Below are 27,616 nucleotides of genomic sequence, written 5' to 3' on the forward strand. Positions count from 1 at the left end.
ATATTTAATACAATATTATGTTGGCATTACAATACAATGTTGGCATTTTTCTGATATTTTGGCCTCGTCCAGGCCTCCTTTAAGACTCCATAGTGTTTCATCTGTAGGTGCTACTAAACAAACATTGGTGTCTTATGAAGTTTTATCACTTGCTCTGTAATATGAGTAGTATTTTGGTTTCAATCACTTTTTTTTCATACATTTTTGAATATAAATATGAATAAAGAAATGTTTGAGTTGCTTAAAAACATATATTGTTGAACATAATATAGCCTATTCTACGGGCATATCAAAGTTCCAGAGGGGAACTAAATAAATAATTATTTTTTACTATTAAAATACTACTCGTATTACAGAGCAAGTGGTAAAGCTTCATATGACATCCATTTTTGCTTTGTAGCACCTCCAGATGAAGCATTATGGAGTCTTAAAGGAGGCCTGGGTAAGGCCAAAATGTCATAAATATGCCAACTTCTAGATACAAATATATGTCAACAATTCTTCCTCCAAAAGGACTATATTATGGATTACATTTCATGAACATTCCAAAAAGAATGTCTTTTTTTTGTTTGGGCTTTAGTGAGGAATCACTAAAGGAGTTCAGGTGCCACTGAAGTCTGCAAAGTGATTACCTCAACAACACTAAAAACAGGCAGGAAAGATCTGCTACTACCGGTCACTTACAAAATGGCGAAGTGACGATAAATAGGCTTCGTCCTCTTGTTTTTTGTTCTTTATCAGTTCTCGTTGTGTTATCTGGGGCTAAACTGACACTGAAACGAAGCAGGTCATCACATCCCGCGTTCTGACGTCAAGTGTGGCCAAATATTTACAAGCCGTGTGAAAACAGCTATAAATGGATGTGGGGATGACGAAAGTGGGAGGAAGGCCTTCCACTATCTTGTCTTTGATGTTTAAGGTTCAAGCTCAAGGTTTTGTGTGTAGAACAACAAGGTGATAACAGGAACAGGCACTCCAGGCACTGGGCAAGTGCGGTTTGCATAAACACAAACAATTGCGGTGCACAATGGAGTAAGAGGCCAGGCCCTAGTAGTCAGGACAAAAATTAACAAGATACAGAAAATATCTAGGTTTCTTGGCATTCGCTTTTGCCTGTCCAGTTCTCTCACTTCAAATAAATTAAATGTGGAGAGGGAGCAATTTGAGATGTGACCCATGTCTACTTCCTGCTCCCTGTAGCCCTTTACACTCGTACCTGTATACGGGTTGAAAATGGCATATTCGGGCACTGCTAAGCGCCTAAATTGGAACAACAGTGGCTATACAATAACATGCAGTGTCAACGTTTATGATCACTATGTTTGATGTACAATTACAAGATGACATGGTGTCATACCCTCGGTTGTTCTGAACAGAATGAGCCTGTTTGTCTTGTTGGATTCTAAACGTTGAACATTGAGATGTTAAAGACATGATAGGTCAGACGCAGAGTATATAAAGGAGCGAGATCTGTAGAAAGACAGAGTGGCTGTGGAATGTGCTGGGTGGATGGGAGGAGATCAAAAGATTGCTATAGGGGAAGCGGATGGACATCTGTGGATTAGGCGAAGGAGGGGTTGAGGTCAGGTCAGATCCCCTGAAGGGAATAATAAGGATTGGAGAGAAGGAGGAGTGTCTTAAGTGGGATATTAAACTTGGTTAAGCTTCTCTAGTGTCCGTGAGTTATTTACTCTGAACAATTAGAACCTAACAGTCTAAAGCATGACTCTTTTCTATGCGCACCAAAATACCGATCCGTTTCTCTGAATTACCCCGTGAAAGCCTAACACCGTAAAATAGCATTTTATAACTTAGCTAGTCATGTTGGCAATAGAACAAGCTTTCATGATGCCCAGCTGACTCCGATTGCAATTTATAAAATGGGCTGTTTTTAGATTGCATGAAGAACAGTAATTGGCGGCGAAGCATGTCTGTGTTACAAACAAAACAACTGCAAGTGTGCTTGCTCTTGTTGCTCAACGGCTCAGCTAGGAGAACGCAAAAAAAAATCTTATAGTTGAAGACTCTTCTTTGAGTCATTAAAGTGCATTGAAATTACTTAGGAACTCTGCACACCAGTTGGTCCTCTCACTCAATTTTTTTGTCTTATGTTGCACCTACCCCACATTTTCCCGGAATATTGTTATCATGTTACTGAATGTATCCAGAGTATTTTCAGATTTCCTTATCAACAAATGCAGCGAAAAGTACAGCAAAGGTAAAACGCACATAAAATCAACAGTGTAATGTTTGGATTCAGTCTTGTGAAAGGTGAACTGTCGTATCCTCAACTTTGGTCAAATAATGTTCCCATAATCTCCAAACTGTTCCCTTTCAATTGCTACTATGCCTATGCATTTCATATTACTTCTGTAAAAAACATTTCAATTTAGCCCTATCCATATAGGCCAAATCCCACGACTGTAAAGGGTTAAACCTTTAAACCTGTTGTTGAACACCAAATTTGACTCCTACCGACTACTTTTTCCACAGGATTCTCCTCCTCTCTAAAACCAAAACCCTGCCCCTTCCCCCTGTTCTACGATAGGAAAGGGTCTGCGAGATGTTCTCTACTAGGATTTAGCAACTACTGTTATTCCACACATCTGAGGGAGGTATTTGTATAGCCTACTGTACGGAAAAGGCACGCATTTCAAAAAGGTCATAACAGGTCATCATAGGAAACCTTTGCTGTGTCATGTGCTTTTTCTCACCTGCATACATGTGGAAGGTGAGCCTTTCGATGAGCTTGAGCACTGTACCCGCCTTGATGATGGGGATGCCCGACTTGGACTGCACGTTCTCCTCGAACACCACGTTCTCCTCAGAGTCGGGCGTGGCGAACCGGTAAAGCTCCGCCCCGGGAAGCCTCATTTGCTCCTCCTTCTCCTCCTGTAGCATGGCCGAGTCCAGCATGCGCTCCAGCGTTGAGCGGTACTGCAGTGAGATGAGCGCCGCCATCCAGCCATTCTTGTCCTCGGCCGACTTGGCGGCAAACACCACGCTGTTGCCGTCTTTGAGGATGATCTCAAAGGCGTGGCGGTACTCGCCCTCCTTGTCGTCCTTGTCGTTGATCTGAACCTTGCGCATTAAGAACTTCTCCTTGAGGCGGTACTCGGCGGTGGACGAGGCGCCAGGCAAGCGCGGCTGGCCGTGGTTGGACTTGCAGCAGATCATCAGGCCGTCGAAGAGGAAGATGTGCCGTTCGTGCTTGGCGCCCACGCGTGTCAGCGTCCCCTCCATGATGAATTCGTTGCAGCACTGGCCGATGTCCTTGCCCTCCCAGCCGTCAATGTTCTTCTGGATCTCGTTCATCTTCTTGATGGCCAGGTGCTTGCCCTTCATCTGCTGGCTGTAGAAGCGGCAGGCCGACTCGCTGGTGCCGCCGAAGAGTTAGAGGAGAGAGAGAAAGAAAATATGAAAAAGAGATAAAATGACAGAAAGTTGAATGTAAGAAAAAGAATGTGAGAGAAAAAAGGGAAAGAGGGGGAGAAGAGAGGAAGGGAAATGTGGGTCTGATGTTCACAGCACATTGACAATGGAAAACAAGTCAACAAAGCCAGCGAGACTGAGATTGAGTGGAGGGTCGGTGTGGGTGGCTAAAGCAGCGGTACAACTAAACCTGGTCCAGGAGGGGGTTCCTACAAATAACATCTCCTTAACAAAACACTGGGAGCGACGTGACTGGCATCCCCACCCATAACTAAACTCAGCAAAAAAAGAAACGTCCTCTCACTGTCAACTGGGTTTATTTTCTGAAAATGTGTAAATATTTGTATGAACATAAGATTCAACAACTGAGACATAAACTGAACACGTTCCACAGACATGTGACGAGCAGAAATGGAAAAATGTGTCCGTAAACAAAGGGGGGGGGGGTCAAAATCAAAAGTAACAGTCAGTATCTGGTGTGGCCACCAGCTGCATTAAGTACTGCAGTGCATCTCCTCCATGGACTGTACCAGATTTGCCAGTTCTTGCTGTGAGATGTTACCCCACTCTTCCACCAAGGCACTTGCAAGTTCCCTGACATTTCTGGGGGGGAATGGCCCTAGACCTCACCCTCCGACCCAACAGGTCCCAGACATGCTCAATGGGATTGAGATCCGGGCACTTCGCTGGCCACGGCAGCACACTGACGTTCCTGTCTTGCAGGAAATCACACACAGAACGAGCAGTATGGCTGGTGGCATTGGGTCATGTCAGGATGAGCCTGCAGGAAGGGTACCACATGAGTGAGGAGGATGTCTTCCATGTAACGACCACCGTTGAGATTGCCTGCAATGACAACAAGCTCAGTCCGATGATGCAGTGACACACTGCCCCAGACCATGACGGACCCTCCACCTCCAAATCGATCCCGCTCCAGAGTACAGGCCTCGGTGTAACGCTCATTCCTTCTACGATAAACGCAAATACGACCATCACACCTGGTGAGACAAAACCGTGACGCGTCAGTGACAAGCACTTTTTGCCAGACCTGTCTGGTCCAGCGACGGTGGGTTTGTGCCCATAGGTGACATTGTTGCCGGTGATGTCTGGTGAAGACCTGCCTTACAACAGGCCTACAAGCCCTCAGTCCAGCCTCTCTCAGCCTATTGCGGACAGTCTGAGCACTGATGGAGGGACTGTGCATTCCTGGTGTAACTCGGGCAGTTGTTGTTGTCATCCTGCACCTGTCCCGTAGGTGTGATGTTCAGATGTACCAGTTCTGTGCAGGTGTTGTTACACGTGGTCTGCCACTGCGAGTACGATCAGCTGTCTGTCCCGTCTCCCTGTAGCGCGGTCTTATGCGTCTCACAGTACGGACATTGCAATTTATTGCCCTGGCCACATCTGCAGTCCTCATGCCTCCTTGCAGCATGCCTGAGGCCCGTTCACACAGATGAGCAGGGACCCTGGGCATCTTTATTTTGGTGTTTTTCAGAGTCAGTAGAAAGGCCTCTTTAGTGTCCTAAGTTTTCATAACTGTGACCTTAATTGCCTACCGTCTGTAAGCTGTTAGTGTCTTAACGACCGTTCCACAGGTGCATGTTCATTAATTGTTTATGGTTCATTGAGCAAGCATGGGAAACAGTGTTTAAACCCTTTACAATGAAGATCTGTGAAGTTATTTGGATTTTAATGAATTATCTTTGAAAAACAGGGTCCTGAAAAAGGGACGTTTCTTTTTTTGCTGAGTTTATAATACTGACCCTAACCTTAAAGGAAAATTCCACCCAAAAACAACCTTTTAGTTTTTGTTTCATTCGTCCATTGTTGATATAGTCCCTAAATGTTTTGCATGTTAGCAATCCAACAACGAACTAATGAAATAAATACTAAAAGTTTTTGGATGGAGTTTTCCTTTAACCACACCAATAACCCTAAACTTAACCAGAACCAATTAGGTAATTCAATATCAGTATGCTGGTCAGGCATGTCCCTTCAGTTTACACCCAACACTGGTGGACCAGCAGGCCAATTGACTAAACTTCCTCACCATTCCAGCAGTTCAACAAAACGGTAGTCTACCGAGGAAGGGCCCACACCCATTGGTTAACATGGTGCCTTGGAGGACCAAATGAGAAAGTGCATACGAATAGAATGTCTAAAAGAATAAAGAGCATCTGATTATATTTCTTTGAGCCAGACACTATTTAAATATTGTTTTGGTTCGTCGTACCATTAATATGGTCTATGGTATGACTATCATATTCAAAATGAGCATCTCTCATTTCAGTTCTTTTAGGACCACAATGTAGACTAGTCTGTTATAATCAATCTTTATTCTCATATTATACCAATGTCTATTTTCAGTATTTATTCATTATTAAGGACCATGCCCCCTGTAATAATTAGGTCATGTGAGGAGTAAGTTCAAAACTCTTTCAGCAATTCAATACAAAAAGACTGCTGTGAAAACCAGCACTATACGGTGCTCTTTCAAAACCAGAATGACAAAACTTAAGTAAACAGAAGACGAGAAAGCTCTGCGGCCCACCAGAACCTCACCCGTACTGCTCATGACAAATCAGCTGAGCAATAATTCCAATGATCACTTCTAAAACCACCTACTTAGAATAATCGAACAGCATTGCGCCACTGGGGCTTGATTTCAGATATCCCAATTTTCTTTTTTGGGGGGGGTTCTACAAATTGATTGAGTGAGAGGGTGATTAGGGAAAAAATCAACAAGGATTTAACACCCGCTAGCTAGTACAGTGCGTCTGAACTAAAACTACTTGTAAACAATCTTGGGAGGGCTTACTTTGTTTTTCGTGGAAGCAAGACGACTTGCATCAGCGCTCCTGAGAGGAGGGGGAGGCAGGCGAAGCCAACTCACTCGCGCTTGTCTTCATACCAGCACCTCAAAGTACAGGATGACTTTCACCTGGCACGAATTAGCTTCGCTGAGAGACAAGGGGCACCTCTGAAGGGCAAGGGATAGACTACACACAAAACTCGCCCCAGAAACGACAATTTCCTTTTCCCAGTCCATTAAGTGTGAAACTCAAAAAACTATACACAGAAAGAAACTGTCAACTTTGCCTACTCTCAAGTCTGATCAAAGAGGTTATATTTGACGTGCATTTACATTCATCTTTAAACTAGCAGTCTTGCAATGAATTGAATCATGTAGTTAATTAAAGCAAAACATTATAATGAGCATCATTATCAAACTATCATTTATCCCAGGCAGCGATGGACCTTGCCAGAGCATTGGCGACAAAGAGCTTATTACGTTTTTCCTAATCAACAGCAAGCTTGCGAAAGAGCAGGCATAATTCAAATGGCTGTGACAGAGCTCTTGGGTTGTTCTTTGTTCTGGCTCTCGAAATACAAAAGACCCCTAGAGACAGGAAAGGTGTAGCGAAACGGCCAAAGTCAATAAAGGTAACCCTTGTCGGGTACCCCAACTCAGTGTGTCCTCTCGGAACGTCCATTTTAGCCTCCTATGTGTGTCGCCATCCCCACGTTCCCGCCAAAGTATGGGGTGCAAAGACATACCGTAAGATAAGCCATCCTTTCCCCATGAAAAATAAACAAAAAAACTACTTAAAAAGAGCAGCAAAGGGGTAATCTTCTTCTTGTTTATACCCTATGTCCTCCACTCAAGTAAATAACGAGTGACAACCGCATGTAACCAAAAAAACACCCTGTTTTCTTCACCAATAAAAGAAAAGGAGGGATGGAGATAAAAATGGTCCGCAAGGTTTGGATGCTAAAGTCCACTGTCGAAAGCAAGGGAATTATGTTTTTTCTCCCCCCTTTCAAATTCTCACCTTTTTTCCCTCAAAGCCGGGAACAATAATAGCAGAACAGGACAGCCCAAATCCTGACACAACTTCCCTCCGACAACACAGTGGCGAGCCCCCCTCCAACCCTCTCCCTCCCCCCCACGAGTCTATTTTAGGTCCAGAGGGAAACTCAGAACTGAGCTTAGGGTGGGGGGTGTGCAGAGGATGGGAGGAGTACACCAATGAGGCAGTAGTATGAATTGCTGTGTGTGTGTTCGTGTGGGTGTCTATTGTGAGGTGTGTATTTTGCTGTGCAAGTGTTAACGCCTCTGAGCATATATAGTGCACATATGAGACATATCCACCTTTTGGTGCTTGTCTGGTCTGTGCCATTATGTGTGTGTGAGTTATCTTTCCATATTTTGCTTGTGGATTTCTATTATTGTGTGTGCATATGTACTGTGTGTGACAGAGCTAGCTTTGTATCTTCTTGGGTAAAGAGAACCAGGTGTGGATGGACCAGGAGGGGTTGTAAGTTGGCGCTCCCCTGCCTACCTCAGCCTCCTCTTGGCCATGTTCTTGGAGCAGATCCTCTCCATGCTACTCTGCAGATTGAGCAGCGCCGTGATGGCCTGTTTCAGACACTCTTTGTCCTCCTCGTCCTCACTTTTCTCCTCTAGTTGCTGTGGAAAGGAGGGGGGGAGAGGGGATGGGGCAGAGAAAGAGGGGTAGAGAATAAAATGTTGGATCAGGTGGTTTCGCTGGTAGGGGGAGTCTAGCGAAGGATCATGATGCGGTATAAGGCCAAACTCATGAGCGGGATTACGGCTGAGGGAGAAAAAAAAAATCTCTCCATCATTCTCTCATTCCCAACCCCCTCAACTCCAGTGTTTCCCCTTAATTCTTACTTTCTTGAGCGATGACCAAGGAACAAAATGGCTACCAACATTGAACTAACACCACATGACCCTTTGGGAAATACCACGCAAGTCTCTCCCTCCTTTATATATACAGTCGTGGCCAAAAGTTGAGAATGACACAAAGTTTGCTGCTTCAGTGTCTTTAGATATTTTTGTCAGATGTTACTATGGAATACTGACGTATAATTACAAGCATTTCATAAGTCTCAATGGTTTTTATTGACAATTACATGAAGTTGATGCAAAGAGTCAATATTTGCAGTGTTGACCCTTCTTTTTCAAGACCTCTGCAATCCACCCTGGCATGCTGTCAATTAACTTCTGGGCCACATCCTGACTGATGGCAGCCCATTCTTGCATAATCAATGCTTGGAGTTTGTCAGAATTTGTGAATTTTTGTTTGTCCACCCACCTCTTGAAGATTGACCACAAGTTCTCAATGGGATTAACTCCAGGGGAGTTTCCTGGCCATGGACCCAAAATATCGATGTTTTGTTCCCCGAGCCACTTAGTTATCACTTTTGCCTTATGGCAAGGTGCTCCATCATACTGGAAAAGGCATTGTTCGTCACCAAACTGTTCCTGGATGGTTGAGAGAAGTTGCTCTCGGAGGATGTGTTGGTACCATTCTTTATTCACGGCTGTGTTCTTAGGCAAAATTGTGAGTGAGCCCACTCCCTTGGCTGAGAAGCAACTCCACACATGAATGGTCTCAGGATGCTTTACTGTTGGCATGACACAGGACTGATGGTAGCGCTCACCTTGTCTTCTCCGGACAAGCTTTTTTCCAGATACCCAAAACAATCGGAAAGGGGATTAATCAGAGAAAATGACTTTACCCCAGTCCTCAGCAGTCCAATCCCTGTACCTTCTGCAAAATATCAGTCTGTCCCTGATGTTTTTTCTGGAGAGAAGTGGCTTCTTTGCTGCCCTTCTTGACACCAGGACATCCTCCAAAAAGTCTTTGCCTCACTGTGCGTGCAGATGCACTCACACCTGCCTGCTGCCATTCCGGAGCAAGCTCTGTACTGGTGGTGCCCCGATCCCGCAGCTGAATCAACTTTAGGAGACGGTCCTGGCGCTTGCTGGACTTTCTTGGGTGCCCTGAAGCCTTCTTCACAACAATTGAACCGCTCTCCTTGAAGATCTGATAAAATGGTTGATTTAGGTGCAATCTTACTGGCAGCAATATCATTGCCTGTGAAGCCAATTTTGTGCAAAGCAATGTTGACGGCACGTGTTTCCTTGCAGGTAACCATGGTTGACAGAGGAAGAACAATGATTCCATGCACCACCCTCCTTTTGAAGCTTCCAGTATGTTATTCGAACTCAATCAGCATGACAGAGTGATCTCCAGCCTTGTCCTCGTCAACACTCACACCTGTGTTAACGAGATAATTACTGACATGATGTCAGCTGGTCCTTTTGTGGCAGGGCTGAAATGCAGTGGAAATGTTTTTGGGGGATTCAGTTAATTTGCATGGCAAAGAGGGACTTTGCAATTAATTGCAATTCATCTGAACATTCTGGAGTATATGCAAATCGCCATCATACAAACTGAGGCAGCAGACTTTGTGAAATTTTATATTTGTGTCATTCTCAAAACCTTTGGCCACGACTGCATTCGATTTTTCAGACCCCTTGATTTTTTTTACAGCCTTATTCTAAAATTGATAAAATATTCCCCTCATCAATCTACACACAATACCCCATAATGACAAAGTGAAAACAGGTTTTTAGAAACTTTAACAAATGTATATATAAAAAAAACTAAAAACAGAAATACCTTATTATTCAGACCCTTTTGCTATGAGATTTGAAATTGAGCTCAGGTGTATCCTGTTTCCATTGATCATCCTTGAGATGTTTCTACAACTTGGAGTCCACCTGTGGTAAATTCCATTGATTGGACATGATTTGGAAAGGCACACACCTGTCTATATAAGGTCCCACCGTTCACAATGCATGTCAGAGCAAAAACCAAGCCAGGAGGTCGAAGGAATTGTCTGTAGAGCTCCGAGACAGGATTGTGTTGAGGCACAGATCTGGGGAAGGGCACCCAACAATTACTGCATCATTGAAGATCCCCAAGAACACAGTGGCCTCCATCAGTCTTTAATGGAAGAAGTTTGGAACCACCAAGACTCTTCCTAGAGCTGGCCGCCCAGCCAAACTGAGCAATCGGGGGAGAAGGGCCTGGTCACTCTGACAAAGCTCCAGAGTTCCTCTGTGGAGATGGGAAAATCTTCCAGAAGGACAACCATATCTGCAGCCCTCCACCAATCTGACCTTTATGTTAGAGTGGCCAGACGGAAGCCACTCCTCAGTAAAAAGGCACATGACAGCCCGCTTGGACTTTGCCAAAAGGCACCTAAAAACTCAAACCATGAGAAACAAGTCTGGTCTGATGAAACCACGATTGAACTATTTGGCCTGAATGCCAAGCACCATGTCTGGCAGAAACCTGGCACGGTCCCTAAGGTGAAGCATGGTGGGGTTCAGCGGCGGGGACTGTGAGACTAGTCAGGATCGAGAGAAAGATGAATGGAGCAAAGTACAGATCCTCACCTTCCAACAGGACAATGACCCTGAGCACACAGCCACGACAACACAGGAGTGGCTTCGGGACAAATCTCTGAATCTCCTTCAGTGGTCCAGTCAGAGCCCGGACTTGAACCCGATCGAACATCTCTGGAAAGACCTGAAAATAGCTGTGCAGTGACACTCCCCATCATCCAACCTGACAGAGCTGGAGAAGATTTGCAAAGAAGAATGGGAGAAACTCCCCAAATACAGGTGTGCCAAGCTTGTAGCCTCATACCCAAGAAGACTCAAGGTTGTAATTGCTGACAAAGGTGCATCATCAAAGTACTGAGTAAAGGGTCTGAATAGTCATTATGGGGTATTGTGTGTAGATTGATGAGGGGGGAAAAAACGATTTAATCCATTTTAGAATAAGGCTGTAACGTAACAAAATGTGTAAAAAGTCAAGGGGTCTGAATACTTTCTGAATGCAATGTATAAGCCATATATAGACGTACATGGCTCTGGTAGCCAAATGTGTTTAGGTGAGCGGACATAAAGTAACCGTCAGTTTTTCCTCTCTCTATCCTTAAACCATGTCATCTTCTTTGCAGTTTTATCCAAGTCTCTAAACTAATAAGGTAGCTAGCATGCTGTGGTTAAAGTACAGAAAGCCCTACCTTTTGCATCTGTAGCAACAGTGTCTATATTATTATTATATATTTTTTTATTTAACTAGGCAAGTCAGTTAAGAACTAATTCTTATTTACAATGACGGCCTACTCCCGGCCAAAACTGGACGACGCTGTGCCAATTGTGCGCCGCCCTATGGGACTCCCAATCACGGCCGGATGTGGTTGAGCAGCCTGGATTCAAACCAGGGACTGTAGTGACACCTCTTACACTGAGATGCAGTGCCTTAGACCGCTGCGCCACTCGGGAGCCCCATGGTCTGATATAGTCTTGTATACCTGTGCAAACGCATGACATGTAAAGGATAATCAATGAGTGGCTATGCGTTCTATGGGAAATCATGAACGACGTGGAAGGAGTGTTCTACTATGTGCCAGCGGAGTGGAACTAACCTTCCACGGAGTTGCATGACCCATGTGTTTGCATCCTATGGCTGTCCCTTTGGCTATGCCATCTGAGGACAAGGCAGAAAGAGACTCCTCTCCACACCCACTTTCCCTTTACCGTGGACTCGCAGCAAGTAAGCTAGGGGTAGAAAAAAAAAAATTGGCGATTTAGCCCTCTCCGGGGCAGCCGCCACTTCCATGGCTTGCTGGAAAGAGGCTTAGGGGAGAATAAGGACTGTGTGGGCCAAATCTAGGCCTAAGTGTGAACAAGGAGCCCGCCACTAAGGCTCTCCCAGAGGGGGCACATGGTTCATGTCCTTGTGACTTTTATCATGTGGTACAGCGGTAACCCTTTCTGCTCTAAACACACGCACGACTACCCACCAGAGACCAATCGCCGCATCCTCCCTTCCTCCCGTGTCCCTCCCACCTACTCTCCCTTCTCTGACTTCAAACCTGTCTGAATAAGTTAAACAATACGAGGAGTGTGGAACCTCCTAAGGGGCAATCTGCAATTGATACATACATTTTTTAAACTTTTAAATGAATGACATATACCCATTAATTCTTTAAAAATATTTAGAAAATGCCTCATGCGCTTAGTTCAACTGTCGTACCCTATCAGAAACCGAAATATAAGCTTGTTGCACTCCATTGTTTGTAAACAAACACTATACAGCCTCAAAACACGGTTAGGAACGATCATGTTGATCTCACGTCCTTGAATCCATAGGTCCGTCTATGAATTTGAGAGTGGTTACATTTCTCCTGCCCCATCCCTTAGCCGCGACCCCTTTGTTGTCGTTTTGAACTGCATTACGTTAAGAAAAAAAAGAAAAGAAAAACATTGAGATTCCACATCCACTGTGGCTGGTGGATCATCGTTGGGGACAAACCATCCCCCTGCATCCATCCAAGGCATTCTGATCCCTATACAGTACCTTCGCTAATACACTTTTATTATTATTAAACGTTATAATATATGCCATTTAGCAGACTCTTTCATCCAAAGCGATTTCCAGTCCAGCGTGCATACATTTTACGTATGGGTGGCCCTGGGAATCGAAACCCACAATCCTGGCAATGCAAGTGCCATGCTCAACCAATTGAGCTACAGAGGACCGCATTAGGAATCCTCATACACGCTTACCTTTAAGATCTCGAAATAGTGGAGACAATGATAGACCGGCGTGAGGAGCAACCGGGGCAGGACGTACTGGACTGCTTCCTTAAAGCCTTCGCATATAGACTGGGGAGTCAGAGACAGAGGGAGATGAGGGTTAACTTGGGCAGGTAATAAAGTGTCAAATCTTATCAAGGTATATAGACCAGTGATACGCAAACAGTGGTCTGGGGGGGGGGGGGGATTCTTAAACAAATGTCTTACTTGTGGGAAAATCCACCCCAGAAAGGGCCAATAACATTTCTAGTATCTCAGATTGTTCTGGCAATTCTCACAGGAAATGCATTGGGAGGAATGTTTGACGTGCTTTTAAAAAAAACTCACAAATATTTTTTAAAAATCATGATTAAAGTGTATATTTTATGCCCTTTTTAGACCTATATCCATGAACTGTACACGATGCCAACATCGTGATGCAATTATACTCATTATAGTGTGCTCTAAAATATGGAGTATGTCTCGATTCTGAAATACAATTGTTCACATTCATTCTAATGAATATTTTAGAGCACAATGACACCAAGACACTGTCTTGTATCATGTACGGTTCACAAATCAAAAACTTGTACATGAGGCATGTACAGGTCTAGAAAAGGGCTTAAAATGTCCACTTTCATCTTGATTCTCAATGTATTTTTCTTTCTGGGCCTTCCTGGCGTGGACCTTGCCTGGTTGTCCTTACAGTCATAATTTAATGCCAAACTGTGTTAGATGCACATCCAAGAATGGCAACCAACAAAAAGGTTCATGAGCAAATGCTTCCAATGAAATTCACATGTAAATAGCACGTGACCAATAATATTTGTAGTACACGATTACTTACATTCCATCAGAGCAACTCAGAACTTTAAAACATCATTTGAATACATCAGTTGTTTACAACGTCTCCTATGACGACATACACATCAACAATGGAGTTTTGGGGTTATGATAAGGAGTGGTCAGTAGGCTGGCGGAGTAATGAGCAGGCTTGGGAGTGTGGTCAGTAGGCTGGGGGAGTAATGAGCAGGCTTGGGAGTGTAGTCAGTAGGCTGGGGGAGTAATGAGCAGGCTTGGGAGTGGGGTCAGTAGTCTGGGGGAGTAATGAGCAGGCTTGGGAGTGTGGTCAGTAGGCTGGGGGAGTAATGAGCAGGCTTGGGAGTGGGGTCAGTAGGCTGGGGGAGTAATGAGCAGGCTTGGGAGTGGGGTCAGTAGTCTGGGGGAGTAATGAGCAGGCTTGGGAGTGTGGTCAGTAGGCTGGGGGAGTAATGAGCAGGCTTGGGAGTGGGGTCAGTAGGCTGGGGGAGTAATGAGCAGGCTTGGGAGTGTGGTCAGTAGGCTGGGGGGGGTAATGAGCAGGCTTGGGAGTGTGGTCAGTAGGCTGGGGGGGTAATGAGCAGGCTTGGGAGTGTAGTCAGTAGGCTGGGGGGGTAATGAGCAGGCTTGGGAGTGGGGTCAGCAGGCTGGGGGCTGTGGTCTCTGACCTGGAGGTAGAAGGCAGCTCCCGGTTTAGACAACTGGTTGAGGAAGTGATCGTGGAAGCCAGTCCGCAGGATGTCTTGAGCATACGTCTCGTAGGGGTCGAAGGCCAGCTCCTGGAAATAAAAAAGAAAGCTGTATCAAATGTCATGTGTTTTAACAGTCGTGCTGCTGACACTGGCCACAACCGTAGGGTGTAAGTGGGGTCAGTGAATGACAAGTAACCTTGCCTGGGACCTGAAGACTTGCGTTAGCTCCCCGAGCTAATGTCTCGGTCCGAGGCTTAAGCTCGGCGGACTAACACAGCCTTGTGGTGCACAGGAGCAATGTATTTTCAGACACAGGTGTAAGAGTAACAGAAGTGGTTCAGTGAACCACACTTGTGTAATGAGCAACCTTGCCTGGTACCTGAAAACTCATGTTAGCTCCCCAAGCTAATGCCTAAGCCTTAGCTGTCTTTGGGTGCCTGGGAGCAATTTATTTGCAGAAACAGCCCACCCACCCACACAATATATATGCTTGTAAACACACACATATCCCCACAAACATACTTTTTTTGCAGACAGCAATTTCTTAACACAGACAGCTTTACAAACACATGCATAACAATCCCCCCAACCACACACCTACCTTGGCTAGGTCTTTGAAGCAGCTGCTCATCACAAACAAGCTGGGCTCCCACAAACACCACATATACACACATGCACCCACCCACCCACAAACACACCCCCACACAAACACACCCCCACACAAACACACCCCCACACAAACACACACCGACCTCGGCCAGGTCTTCAAAGCAGCTGCCCACCAGCGGGTGTGGGCTCCCCTCATCTGTCATCTCCACCGTGTCTTCAATAAGGCCCAGCAGCTTAAGGGTGACCTCGTGGATGTCCACGATGCGGCTGAAGATGTTCTCCACGTCCTGCAGGGGGTAGTAGAGAGGGGGAGAGAGCGAGAGAGAGGATGGGAGACAGGGAATTAAGGAACGGGAGGGAGGCAGCGAGAGAGTTGGGGGAAGAGGGGGGAGGGGGGGGGTGATAGAGAGATAGGTGGAAGGGGGAGATGGGGAGCACAGTAATGCAGGAAGGGGGCAGTAGAGAAGTGAGAGAGTGGTGGTAGAGAGGGGAGAAGTAGTGGAAAAAGACTAAAGTAGAGTCAAACAAAGTCATGACGGAAGACCATCGCTGCACACGTGTGTGCATGTATGCGCAAGTGTGTGTGTGTGTCTATCTCCATCTACCGCCATCACTACTCACATGGTGGGGGAAAAGCACGGCGTCGGAGGCGAAGGGCTCGCGGAACACCTTGATGATGAGGTTGAGGTCGCGCAGGTACTGTCGGACCTCGGCCATGAAGGTCTTGACCAGGTCGTAGTAGGTCTGCTCCTCATTGGTGGATGGCTCCTCGTCCATCAGGGGGAAACCGCTGATGTCCTCCTCATCCTGGTGGAACATGTCCATCAGAACCTGGAGATGGGGGGGAATAGAAGCGGCCAGACATATTCTTACCAATTACTCAAAAATAGACTTTTTGCTCCCGAGTGGCGCAGCGGTCTAAGGTGCTGCATCTCAGTGCAAGAGGCGTCACTACAGTCCCTGGTTCAAATCCTGGCTGTATCATATCTGGCTGTGATTGGGAGTCCCGTAGGGTGGCGCACAATTGGCCCAGCGTCGTCCGGGTTTGGCCGGTGTAGGCCGTCATTGTAAATAAGATTTTGTTCTCAACTGACTTGCCTAGTTAAATAAAAAGAAATAATTATAGGTTGAATAGTCACACAGAGGGACATCAGCATAGACACCAGGTTGGAGTCAATTCATTTTAGTTCAGTCAATTCAGGAGGTAAACTGAAATTCAAATTCCAATTTTCTTCAGAAATTTTCTATAAAGAAAATGTAAAATTGTAATTTCAGTTTACTTCCTGAATTGAAATAGATCCTGAGAGACCAAAGCTTAGAAGCGCGAGCACACACACACACACACACACACACACTCTCGCTCATTCAGCTGGCATTCTTCATCAGCTTATGTTCAGAAATGACCCTATAGACTCCAGCTGTAGTGGAATATTGGCCAGTCAGTGTGGTTCCTGGGCCTTCTCACCATCACACACCACCAGCCATACTAAGGCCAACAACAACAATAGCATTTACAAGCTAATCTAATTTCATACTCACAGCAACAAAAAGGGACAATCTGGGATTGGTACAGTCATTGAATCTTGAAGAATAACACTTACATAACTAGAAATTGTTTATTGGCATATATGGCCAGTGATGTCCTGCTGGGAGATCTCATTGTAGCCGATGTTGAAGACCCTCTTCATAACGCATTACAACACATTGTGATGCACAACACAGGCGTTCCTCTCACCTTATCGGCACACATGGCCACGGTGATGTCCTGCTGGGAGATCTCGTAGTGGCGGATGTTCCTCACGTAGTTCCCTGCCAGCTTCAGGATGTCTGCTGAGATGTACTCCAACACGGCCACGATGTACACCGACACCTGGTGGTCAATCTTGTACCCTAGTACCTCCTGGACAAGGGAGAGGAATTATGGGAAAATGAGTCCACAATGTACACCTACTGAACTGGTGGTTGATATTGTACCCGAGTGCCTCCTGAATACAGAACAGGAATCATGGCAAAATGAGTCCTGGGTAAGCAGGGTCAGTGTGGTTTAACTACTGTACAATCCGACCACTGTACTTTCAAACTAATGTAAACGGTGTCGGCCTAAATGGTCCACAGAATGCAGAATGTGCAGGGTAAGAATTCCTTCAAGCGTTTTAGTTACCGGTACACATCATTGAACAGCAATTGGGCACAACAGGTACTTGAATAGCAATTAAGTCATGTGAGACGGTGATGCAAGGTAATTCGCTAAGAATTGTATAACCTGTGTTCTTAAAATGATGTCAACCACAGTAATTCTGTTGTTGCTGCACATTAATGTATATGTGTATATTTCTAAAACAAAGAGCACTAGGAGCTCAGAGCAAAAAAGGTCTAAAAGAATATAAGTGGAATATTCTTCTCAAGTATCCAAAAAGAGGCATGTTTTTTTTTAAAGGTTGCTTGGTCACTCAAAGCATCTATGGTTAGGTGTTAGTTAGGCTTTACATTTTAGACTGCTATCATTCCTTATTTAAAGGGGAAATAGGTGAAAGAGTACAAAAACGTAAAAGTGCAAAAAAGTTGAGGTCTTTCAGAACTTCAACCTTTTGTATTCTTTGAAGCATGGTCTAAATTAAGTCAATCTTTGCCTCTCCTTGGAATTTTACTTCTCGTGGTTTGACAACTCTACAGATATCTCTACAGCCACACTTCATTCTAGCCTGTGTGCAAACCCTCATACTGGCCTTTCTACATTTCTCCATACCCATCCCACAGCTTTTAACCAAAACTTTGTTTCAACTGCAGATTGCCCCTTTAATATAATTTCAAAGTATTTGGCATGGGGGGAGACATTTTGTTAAGCATCACAGGTTCATCCTGGATTTTCAATAAGTGACCAATTCCACAACACAGTTCAACGTCTCCCTCTATTGGTCAGTATAGGTATTGTGAGAAGTGGCCAATACCTGTACCAGGGCTATGTTCATTCAGTAAGAACCAAAACAGAAAACATTTTTGGACAACACAAAATGTCTATTTTGTTTATTGAGTCACTTCAAAAGCAGTCCAATCAATCCTTTTTCTGTTTCATAACATTGTCACTTCCTGAAGTGTAGAACACAGACATCAGTAACCAGTCCCTGCGCAGGAGGATTACAACACTTTCAGATATACTGTGTAGAACAGCTAGAATGAATGAATAAATTAATATATGACAGACAGTCCTACTTGCAACATTCAGGACTTTTTACTGTGACTTCAGAAAGTATTCACACCCCATGAGTTTTTACATTTTTTTGAATTTTGATTTTGTGTCACTGATCAATACCCCATAACTTCAAAGTGGAATTGTTTTGAGAAATGTTTACAAATTAATTTTAAAAAAGCTGAAATGTCTTGGGTCAATAAGTATTTAACCTTTTGTTATGGCAAGCCTAAATAAATTCAAGAGTAAACATGTGCTTAACAAGTCACATAATAAGTTGCATGGACTCACCTTGTGCAAAAATAGAAGTTTAACATGATTTTTAAATGACTACCCCATCTCTGTACCCCACACATACAATTAGTAAGGTCCACCAGTCAAGCAGTGAATTTCAAGCACAGATTAAACCACAAAGACCAGCAAGGTTTTCCAATGGTTCGCAAAGGGCACCTATTGGTAGGTAGATGGGTAAAAAAATAAAGCAGACATTGAATATCACTTTGAGCATGGTGCAGTTATCAATACACACAGTCACTACAAAGATACAGGTATCCTTCCTAACTCAGTTGCTGGAGAAGAAGGAAACCGCTCAGGGATTTCACCATGAGGCCAACAGTGATTTTAGAACATTTACGGAATCGAATGTCTGTGAGAGCCATTAATGAAAATGGCGCCGACAGATAGGAAACTTTACAGTATTTGTTTTTTTTGTGTTATTTCTTACATTATTAGCCCAGGAAATGTGTGTTATAAAATACAGCCGGGAAGAACTTTTGGATATCAGAGCGGTGGTAACTCACCAGCATTACGACCAGGAATACAACTTTCCCTCATCGGACCCTTTGTTCATACCCCCCAGGGCAATTGAACTGATTCAAGAGTATATTCTTGAAGAGTATATTCTTCATCTGAGTATATTACTCGCTAATGTTCAGTCTCTGGATAATAAAGTTGACGAACTCAGGGCGAGGATTTCCATCCAGAGAGACATCAGGGATTGTAACATACTCTGTTTCAAGGAAACATGGCCCTCTTGAGATATACTGTCTGACTCCGTACAGCCAGTTGGGTTCTCAGTTCATCGCGCAGACAGAAATAAATATCTCTCCGGGAAGAAGGGCAGGGGTGTATGTTTCATGATTAACTACTCATGGCGTGATTGTGTTAACGTACAGGAACTCAACACCTTTTGTTCACCCGGCCTAGAATACCTCAATTAAATGCCGACCGTATTACCATCCAAGAGAATTCTCTTCGGTTATAGTCACAGCCATGTGTGTATATTCCCCCTCAAGTCGATACCACGGCGGCCCTCAAAGAACTTCACTGGACTTTATGCAAACTGGAGCCACATATCCTAAGGCCGCATTTATTGTAGCTGGAGATTTTAACAAAGCAAATCTGAGAAAAACGCAGCCAAAGGTCTATCAACACATTGACTGTAGTACTCGCGCTGCTAAAACACTCGACCACTGCTACTCCAACTTCCGGGATGCCTACAAGGCCCTCCCTTCGGCAAATCTGATCACGACTCCATTTTTGTCCTCCCTTCCTAGAAGCATAAACTCAAACAGGAAGGACCTGTGCTAAGGACTATTCAACGCTTGTTTGACCAATAAGAAATCCATGCTTCAAGATTGTTTTGATCACGCGGACTGGGATATGTTTCGGGTAGCCTCTAAGAATAACATAAATTAATACACACTGATACATTTCCTGATGAACTCAGTTACCGTATCAATGTTGTACCCACTGTGACTATTAAAACCTTCCCTAACCAGAAACCGTGGATAGATGGCAGCATTCGCGGGAAAACTGAAAGCGCAAATCATCGCATTTAACCATGGCAAGGTGACTGGGAATATGGTTGAATACAAACAGTGTAGTTATTCCCTCCGTAAGGCAATCAAACAGGCAAAACATTAGTAAAGAGACAAAGTGGAGTCGCAATTCAACAGCTCAGGCAATAGATCTATGTGGGAGGGTCTACAGACAGCCACGGACTACAAAGGGAAATCCAGCCACGTCGTGGACACCGACGTCTTGCTTCCGGACAAGCTAAACACCTTCGCCCTCTTTGAGGATAGCACAGTGCCACCGACGCGGCCCACTACCAAAGACTGTGGGCTCTCCTTCTTCGTGGCCGATGCGAGTAAGACATTTAAGCATGTTAACCCTCGCAAGGCTGCCGGCCCAGTCAAGGATCATAGCCGTGTCCTCAGAGCATGCGGAGACCAGCTGGATGGAGTGTTTACGGACATTTTCAATCTCTCCCTATCCCAGACTGCTGTCCCCACATGCTCAAGATGTCCACCGTTCTTCCTGTACCCAAGAAAGCATTGGTAACTGAACAAAATGACTATCGCCCCGTAGCACTCACTTATGTCATCATGAAATGCTTTGAGAAACTAGTCAAGGATCATATCACCTCTACCTTACCTGACATCCTAGACTCACTTCAATGTGCTTACCGGCCCAATAGATCCACAGATGATGCAATTGCCATCGCACTACACTGCCCTAAGTTCATCACTAAGCTTGAGGCCCTGGGTCTGAACCCCGCCCTGTGCAACTGGGTCCTAGACTTCCTGACGGGCTGCCAACTGGACGTGAAGGTATGAAACAACACCTCCACTTCGCTGATCCTCAACACTGGGCCCCCACAAGGATGTATGCTAAGCCCCCTCCTGTATTCCGTGTTCACCCATGACTGTGTGGCTACGCACGCCTCCAACTCAAATCATCAAATTTGCAGACTACTACAGCAGTAGGGCTGATTACCAACAATGACGAGACAGCCTAGAGGGAGGAGGTGAGGGCCCTGGGAGTGTGGTGCCAGGAAAATAACCTCTCACCCAACATCAACAAAACAAAAGGAGCTGATCGTGGACTTCAGGAAACAGCAGAGGGAGCACCCCCTATCCACATCGACGGGACCGCAGTGGAGAAAGTGGAAAGCTTAAAGTTCCTCGGCGTACACATCACTGACAAACTGAAATGGTCCACCCACACAGACAGTGTGGTGAAGAAAGCGCAACAGCGCCACGTCAACCTCAGGAGGCTGAAAAAATTTGGCTTGGCACCTAAAACCCTCAAACTTTTACAGATGCACAATTGAGAGCATCCTGTCGGGCTGTATCACGCCTGGTATGGCAACTGCACAACCCGCAACCGCAGGGCTCTCCAGAGGATGGTGTGGTCTGCCCAACGCCTCACTGGGGGAAAACTACTACAGGAAGGCCAAAAAGATCATCAAGGACAACAACCACTGAGCCACTGTCTGTTCACCCCGCTATCATCCAGAAGGCGAAGTCAGTACAGGTACATCAAAGCTGGAACCAAGAGACTGAAAAGCAGTTTCTCAAGGCCATCAGTGTTAAATAGCCATCACTAGCACAGAGGCTGCTGCCCTATGTACATAGACTTGAAATCACTGCAATAACATCTGCTAAACAAGTGTATGTGACAAATAACATTTGATTTCATTTAGGAGATAACTGAGGACTGGGAGACAAATTCACCTTTCACAAGACCAAATATACACTGGAGTTGCTTACCAAGACAACATTGCATGTTCCTGAGTGTCCTAGTTACAGACATAGATTTTTAAGCCGATTTATGACAAGAATTGAAAATGGATGTCTAGCAATGATCAACCACCAACTTTAGAGCTTGAAGAATTTTTTGAATAATGTGCAAATATTGTACAATCCAGGTCTGCAAAGCTCTTAGAGACTTACCTAGAAAGACTCACAGCCTCAGGTGATTCTAACATGTATTGACTCAGTGGGTTGAAAATGATCTAATCAAGATTTGTGTGTGTGTGTATATATACACACACACACACACACACACACAGCAAAAAAATAAACGTCCCCTTTTCAGGACACTGTCTTTCAAAGATAATTCGTAAAATTCCAAATAACTTCAGAGATCTCCATTATAAATGGGTTTAAACACTGTTTCACATGCTTGTTGAATGAACCATGAACATGCACCTGTGGAACGGTCATTAAGACACTAACAGCTTACAGACGGTAGGCAATTAAGGTCACAGAAAACTTTGGACACTAAAGAGGCCTTTCTACTGACTCTGAAAAACACCAAAAGAAAGATGCCCAGGGCCCCTGCTCATCTGCGTGAAAGTGCCTTAGGCATGCTGCAAGGAGGCACGAGGACTGCAGATGTGGCCAGGGCAATAAATTGCAATGTCCGTACTGTGAGACGCCTAAGACAGCTCTACAGGGAGACAGGACGGACAGCTGATCGTCCTCGCAGTGGCAAACCACGTGTGGCAAGACCTGCACAGGATCGGTATATTCGAACATCTTACCTATAGGACAATGACAGGATGGCAACAACAACTGCCTGAGTTACACCAGGAACGCACAGTCCCTCCATCAGTGCTTATACTGTCCGAAATAGGCTGAGAGAGGCTGGACTGAGGCCTTGAAGGCCTGTTGTAGCCAGGTCCTCACCAGACATCACCGACAACAACGTCACCTATGGACACAAACCCATCGTCGCTGGACCAGACAGGACTGGCAAAAAGTGCTCGTCACTGACGAGTCGCGGTTTTGTCTCACAAGGGGTGATGGTCGGATTCGCTTTTATCATCGAAGGAATGAGCATTACACCGAGGCCTGTACTCTGGAGCGGGATCGATTTGGAGGTGGAGGGTCCGTCATGGTCTGGGGCAGTGTGTCACAGCATCATCGGACTGAGCTTGTTGTCATTGCAGGCAATCTCAACGCTAAGCGTTACAGGGAAGACGACATCCTCCCTCATGTGGTACCCTTCCTGCAGGCTCATCATGACATGATCCTCCAGCATGACAATGCCACCAGCCATACTGCTCGTTCTGTGCGTGACGTATTGCAAGACAGGAATGTCAGTGTTCTGCCATGGCCAGCGAAGAGCCCGGATCTCAATCCCATTGAGCACGTCTGGAACCTGTTGGATCGGAAGGTGAGGGCTAGGGCCATTCCCCCCAGAAGTGTCCGGAAACTTGCAGGTGCCTTGGTGGAAGAGTGGGGTAACATCTCACAGCAAGAACGGGCTAATCTGGTGCAGTCCATGAGGAGATGCACTGCAGTACTTAATGCAGCTGGTGGCCACACCAGATACTGACTGTTACTTTTTATTTTGACACCTCCTGTGTTCAGGGACACATTCCATTTCTGCTCGTCACATGTCTGTGGAACTTGTTCAGTTTGTCTCAGTTGTTGAATCTTGTTATGTTCAAACAAATATTTACACATGTTAAGTTTTCTGAAAATAAACACAGTTGACAGTGAGAGGATGTTTCTTTTTTTGCTGAGTTTATACATATACATATACACACTGTGTTAGTCAGAAGTGTTAGTCAGAAGTGTACATACACCTTAGCCAAAGACATTTTAACTCAGTTTCACAATTCCTGACATTTAATCCTAGTAAGAATTCCCTGTTTTAGGTCAGTTAGGATCACCACTTTATTTTAAGAATATGAATTGTCAGAATAATAGTTGAGAATTATTTCTTTCAGCTTTTATTTCTTTCATCACATTCCCAGTGGGTCAGAATTTTACATACACTCAATTAGTATTTGGTAGCATTGCATTTAAATTGTTTAACCTGGGTCAAACGTTTTGGGTTGCCTTCCACAATAAGTTGGGTGAATTTTGGCCCATTCCTCCTGACAGAGCTGGTGTAACTGAGTCAGGTTTGTAGGCCTCCTTGCTAGCACACGCTTTATCAGTTCTGCCTAAAAATGTTCTACAGGGTTGAGGTCAGGGCTTTGTGATGGCCACTCCAATACCTTTACTTTGTCAACCTTAAGCCATTTTGCCACAACTTTGGAAGTATGCTTGGAGTCATTGTCCATTAAGAAAACCCATTTGCAACCAAGCTTTAACTTCCTGACGTTTTGAGATGTTGCTTCAATATATCCACATAATTTTCCTTGCTCATTGTGCCATTCCATTTTGTGAAGTGCACCAGTCCCTCCTGCAGCAAAGCACCCCCACAACATATGATGCTGCCACCCCCATACTTCACGGTTGGGATGGTGTTCTTCGGCTTGCAAGCCTCCCCCTTTTCCCTCCAAACATAACAATGGTCATTATGGCAAAACAGTTCTATTTTTGTTTAATCAGACCAGAGGACATTTCTCCAAAAAGTATGATCTTTGTCCCCCATGTGCAGTTGCAAACCATAGTCTGCCTTTTTAATCGCGGTTTTGGAGCAGTGGCTTCTTCCTGGCCATATCGGCAGTCCTCATGCCTCCTTGCAGCATGCCTAAGGCACGTTTACGCAGATGAGTAGGGACCCTGGGGATTTCAGCAGAAAGGCCTCTTTAGTGTCCTAAGTTTTCATAACTGTGACCTTATTAGAAAACAATGCATTTGGTGGACTCTAAGATGGACTCACTGATGGTTGAAGATGATGAGCGATCGGCAAAGGCAATCAACATCGCTCTAATCACAGTCAGAAGACAGTTGAATAAACTTGAGTGGACTTATGGAAAGGCTCTGTAAGACATTTTTTCAAATATATATTTATTCCCCCCTCCCCAGAACATTAACCATGTGTGTTCTCTTGTTTTGTACTGTTCTCTAGTTGACCCAATAATTCTTCTGACAATCTAAGAACTTTGGTTACTGCAGGCCCAGATCAAAGCTGGTGAGAGAGGTGTTTTTGGGACAACGTCGTGTCTATTGTCCTGCCAAAGGCCTCCAGGGCCGACAGAGAAGTTCCTTACTTTTTCCCCCTTCCACTTGCCTCTTCCATTTATTCCCATAGTAATTCGTTATGGTTTGCATTGAAAATGAGGGCATAAACTGGGTCAAGATGCCAGCAGAGTACCGTAAGTAGACCTTCATGAAGTAAAATAAAAGGTTAAATAAAAATTAATTAATTAAAAAAGACCGACAACTTTTAACAGCACATTACTCAACACTAGTGAGACTCATGTCGCCTACGGTAGGCCTACAGTATATCTACAAATATTTTGTAGGTCTCCTGATTTAAACCCGATCGAACTTGTTGCCACTAAAATGTAGTTGAAATAAACAACTGCATGTTTGCCTGGCATGGATTGTGACACCATCTCGTTCCTCGCCCTCTTCAACTCCGCCAATGCGGCCTGACTCTCCGCCAATAATTACATTTAGAGGATTGAAGGATTCAAAACGAATAAATAAGGGGCATTTTTCGTTAGATATTCTCACAGACCAGATTTCCCCTAAGGGGCTTAATCTAATAATAATGGAGGGTTAATAGTCGCTTTGTAAATAAGAACGCATTATGAAAGGAAAATTACATGCGCAAGAGACGGTGGTATATATTTTTATTCATCACAATTTTCTTTAACCAATTTTGGTCTTTAATCCAGGGCCGACAGACAAGTTCTGTCGGCCCTGGATGGCTTGTTTAAAAATAATGGCTTGTTTAAAAATAAGGATATGTTGGATATGATTTCATTTCAAATAATCAAAAGTGAGCATTTGTAATCTGAATAAAGGGAAAAAGGCCATTCTTGAACATGGGGTGAGACATTCTTACTAATTTGTAAATAAATTCAGTTTGTTATTTAGAATTATTTATTTCTGTTTTTAGATGGAGAGAAACCAAAAGACTACCGTGCCTATTTTTTTTGAAAATCATCAATCCACATGAAGTGAAATTCCCCCATTGTATTTACCCAAGTTCTCTCTTAACTCCAGGACCACCAACAGTTTTTGTTGTTGTTGCCTGATGCAGGACTCTAGTGCCAAAGGAGAGACTGACTGAAAACTCCTCCATTAACTGCCACAGTTTAGACTACCGAGGTTATTTTGCAGGGCTCTGGCAGTGCTCCTCCTTGCACAAAGGCGGAGGTAGCGGTCCTGCTGCTGGGTTGTTGCCCTCCTACGGCCTCCTCCACGTATCCTGATGTACTGGCCTGTCTCCTGGTAGCGCCTCCATGCTCTGGACACTACGCTGACAGACACAGCAAACCTTCTTGCCACAGCTCGCATTGATGTGCCATCCTGGATGAGCTGCACTACCTGAGCCACTTGTGTGGGTTGTAGACTCCGTCTCATGCTACCACTAGAGTGAAAGCACCGCCAGCATTCAAAAGTGACCAAAACATCAGCCAGGAAGCATAGGAACTGAGAAGTGGTCTGTGGTCACCACCTGCAGAACCACTCCTTTATTGGGGGTGTCTTGCTAATTGCCTATAATTTCCACCTGTTGTCTATTCCATTTGCACAACAGCATGTGAAATTTATTGTCAATCAGTGTTGCTTCCTAAGTGGACAGTTAGATTTCACAGAAGTGTGATTGACTTGGAGTTATATTGTGTTGTTTAAGTGTTCCCTTTATTTTTTTGAGCAGTGTATATATATATATATATATATATATATATATATATATATATATATATATATTCAGCGAGTAATAGGCTACATTTGGTCATTATGGTATACAGTGATCCCTCGCCACTTCGCGGTTCACTTATCGCGGATTCGCTATTTCGCGGATTTTCATAATGCATTTTTTATTTTTTTTTGGTGCATTGTGCTCTGCATTCTGATTCGCTAAAAACTCACTCCCGCTTCTTGTATCAAAACATGCTACGAATTGTGCTATCATTTTGTCGTCTCGTGCAGTTATGTGTACGTACATAAAACAGCTTGGCAAATTTACATTAAGTTGGCCAGGAAGGAAGGAAGGACTAACGCTTGGTCGCTTAGCAACCATGGTGCGAATGGCCACTGAACTTAAGCGAGTAGCTGAGGAATGGGACCCTTTGATGAGCCGTTCATTACAGTTCTCCAACGTAATCGATGGTGGCATGTCGGTGTACAAGGATCTTTTTGCAAAGAAGAAAAAAGAGCGACAACAGCTGCCTATCACTATGCTCTTCTCCCGAACAAACACACCTGCACCGCGGGCTTCAGAAGAAGAGAACACTGCAGAGCGCAGTCAGGATGCAGCGGCCCAGTCTGAAGAGCAGTGAAACGGCCTACACGTGAGTCACTGTATTTGTATACATGTAATAGTTGCTAATTGTAAAAAAAAAAGAAGTTTTCTATTTCGCGGATTTCACTTATCGCGGGTCATTTTCGGAACGTAACCCCCGCGATAAACGAGGGATTACTGTATACTGTATTAAAAAAACTAATATAATTTAGCAATATAGACAATGTATTATTTTTGCTAGTATGTTCACTACTTTTCCTAAAATAAATAAGCTTAGTGAGTAGATTGTTGAGCACTTCTTTTCACTCTCGACAGCTCATGTGTGCCGTGTGAAGGCATCAATTCATGTACTGCTCGCATGCTCAAGAAGTTGTGATTGGCGAGGAGCGTGGTTGAATGAACGGCCAATCATTTCGCTCAAATACAAATAGCATGAGCATGTGCAGTCTTCAATGGTTT

The 27,616-nt window shown here is 44.5% G+C and overlaps 1 protein-coding gene across 4 annotated transcripts in view; it reads right to left on the minus strand.

The window, feature by feature from the left end:
• LOC139567038 (son of sevenless homolog 1-like) overlaps window positions 1-27,616 on the minus strand; it is an 88,331-nt gene that overhangs the window by 36,779 nt on the left and 23,936 nt on the right. For all 4 annotated transcript variants that reach the window (XM_071388458.1, XM_071388460.1, XM_071388459.1 and 1 more), the window contains exons 4-10: window positions 16,757-16,921; window positions 15,643-15,852; window positions 15,165-15,308; window positions 14,389-14,499; window positions 12,893-12,991; window positions 7,776-7,903; window positions 2,715-3,376 (exon numbers count right to left, since the gene is read on the minus strand). In XM_071388458.1, the coding sequence (XP_071244559.1) occupies window positions 2,715-3,376; window positions 7,776-7,903; window positions 12,893-12,991; window positions 14,389-14,499; window positions 15,165-15,308; window positions 15,643-15,852; window positions 16,757-16,921 (1,519 nt within the window). The remainder of the gene's footprint in view (window positions 1-2,714; window positions 3,377-7,775; window positions 7,904-12,892; window positions 12,992-14,388; window positions 14,500-15,164; window positions 15,309-15,642; window positions 15,853-16,756; window positions 16,922-27,616) is intronic.

The sequence above is a fragment of the Salvelinus alpinus genome, unplaced genomic scaffold (assembly GCF_045679555.1).
Source record: "Salvelinus alpinus unplaced genomic scaffold, SLU_Salpinus.1 scaffold_40, whole genome shotgun sequence".
Classification (NCBI taxonomy): domain Eukaryota; kingdom Metazoa; phylum Chordata; class Actinopteri; order Salmoniformes; family Salmonidae; genus Salvelinus; species Salvelinus alpinus.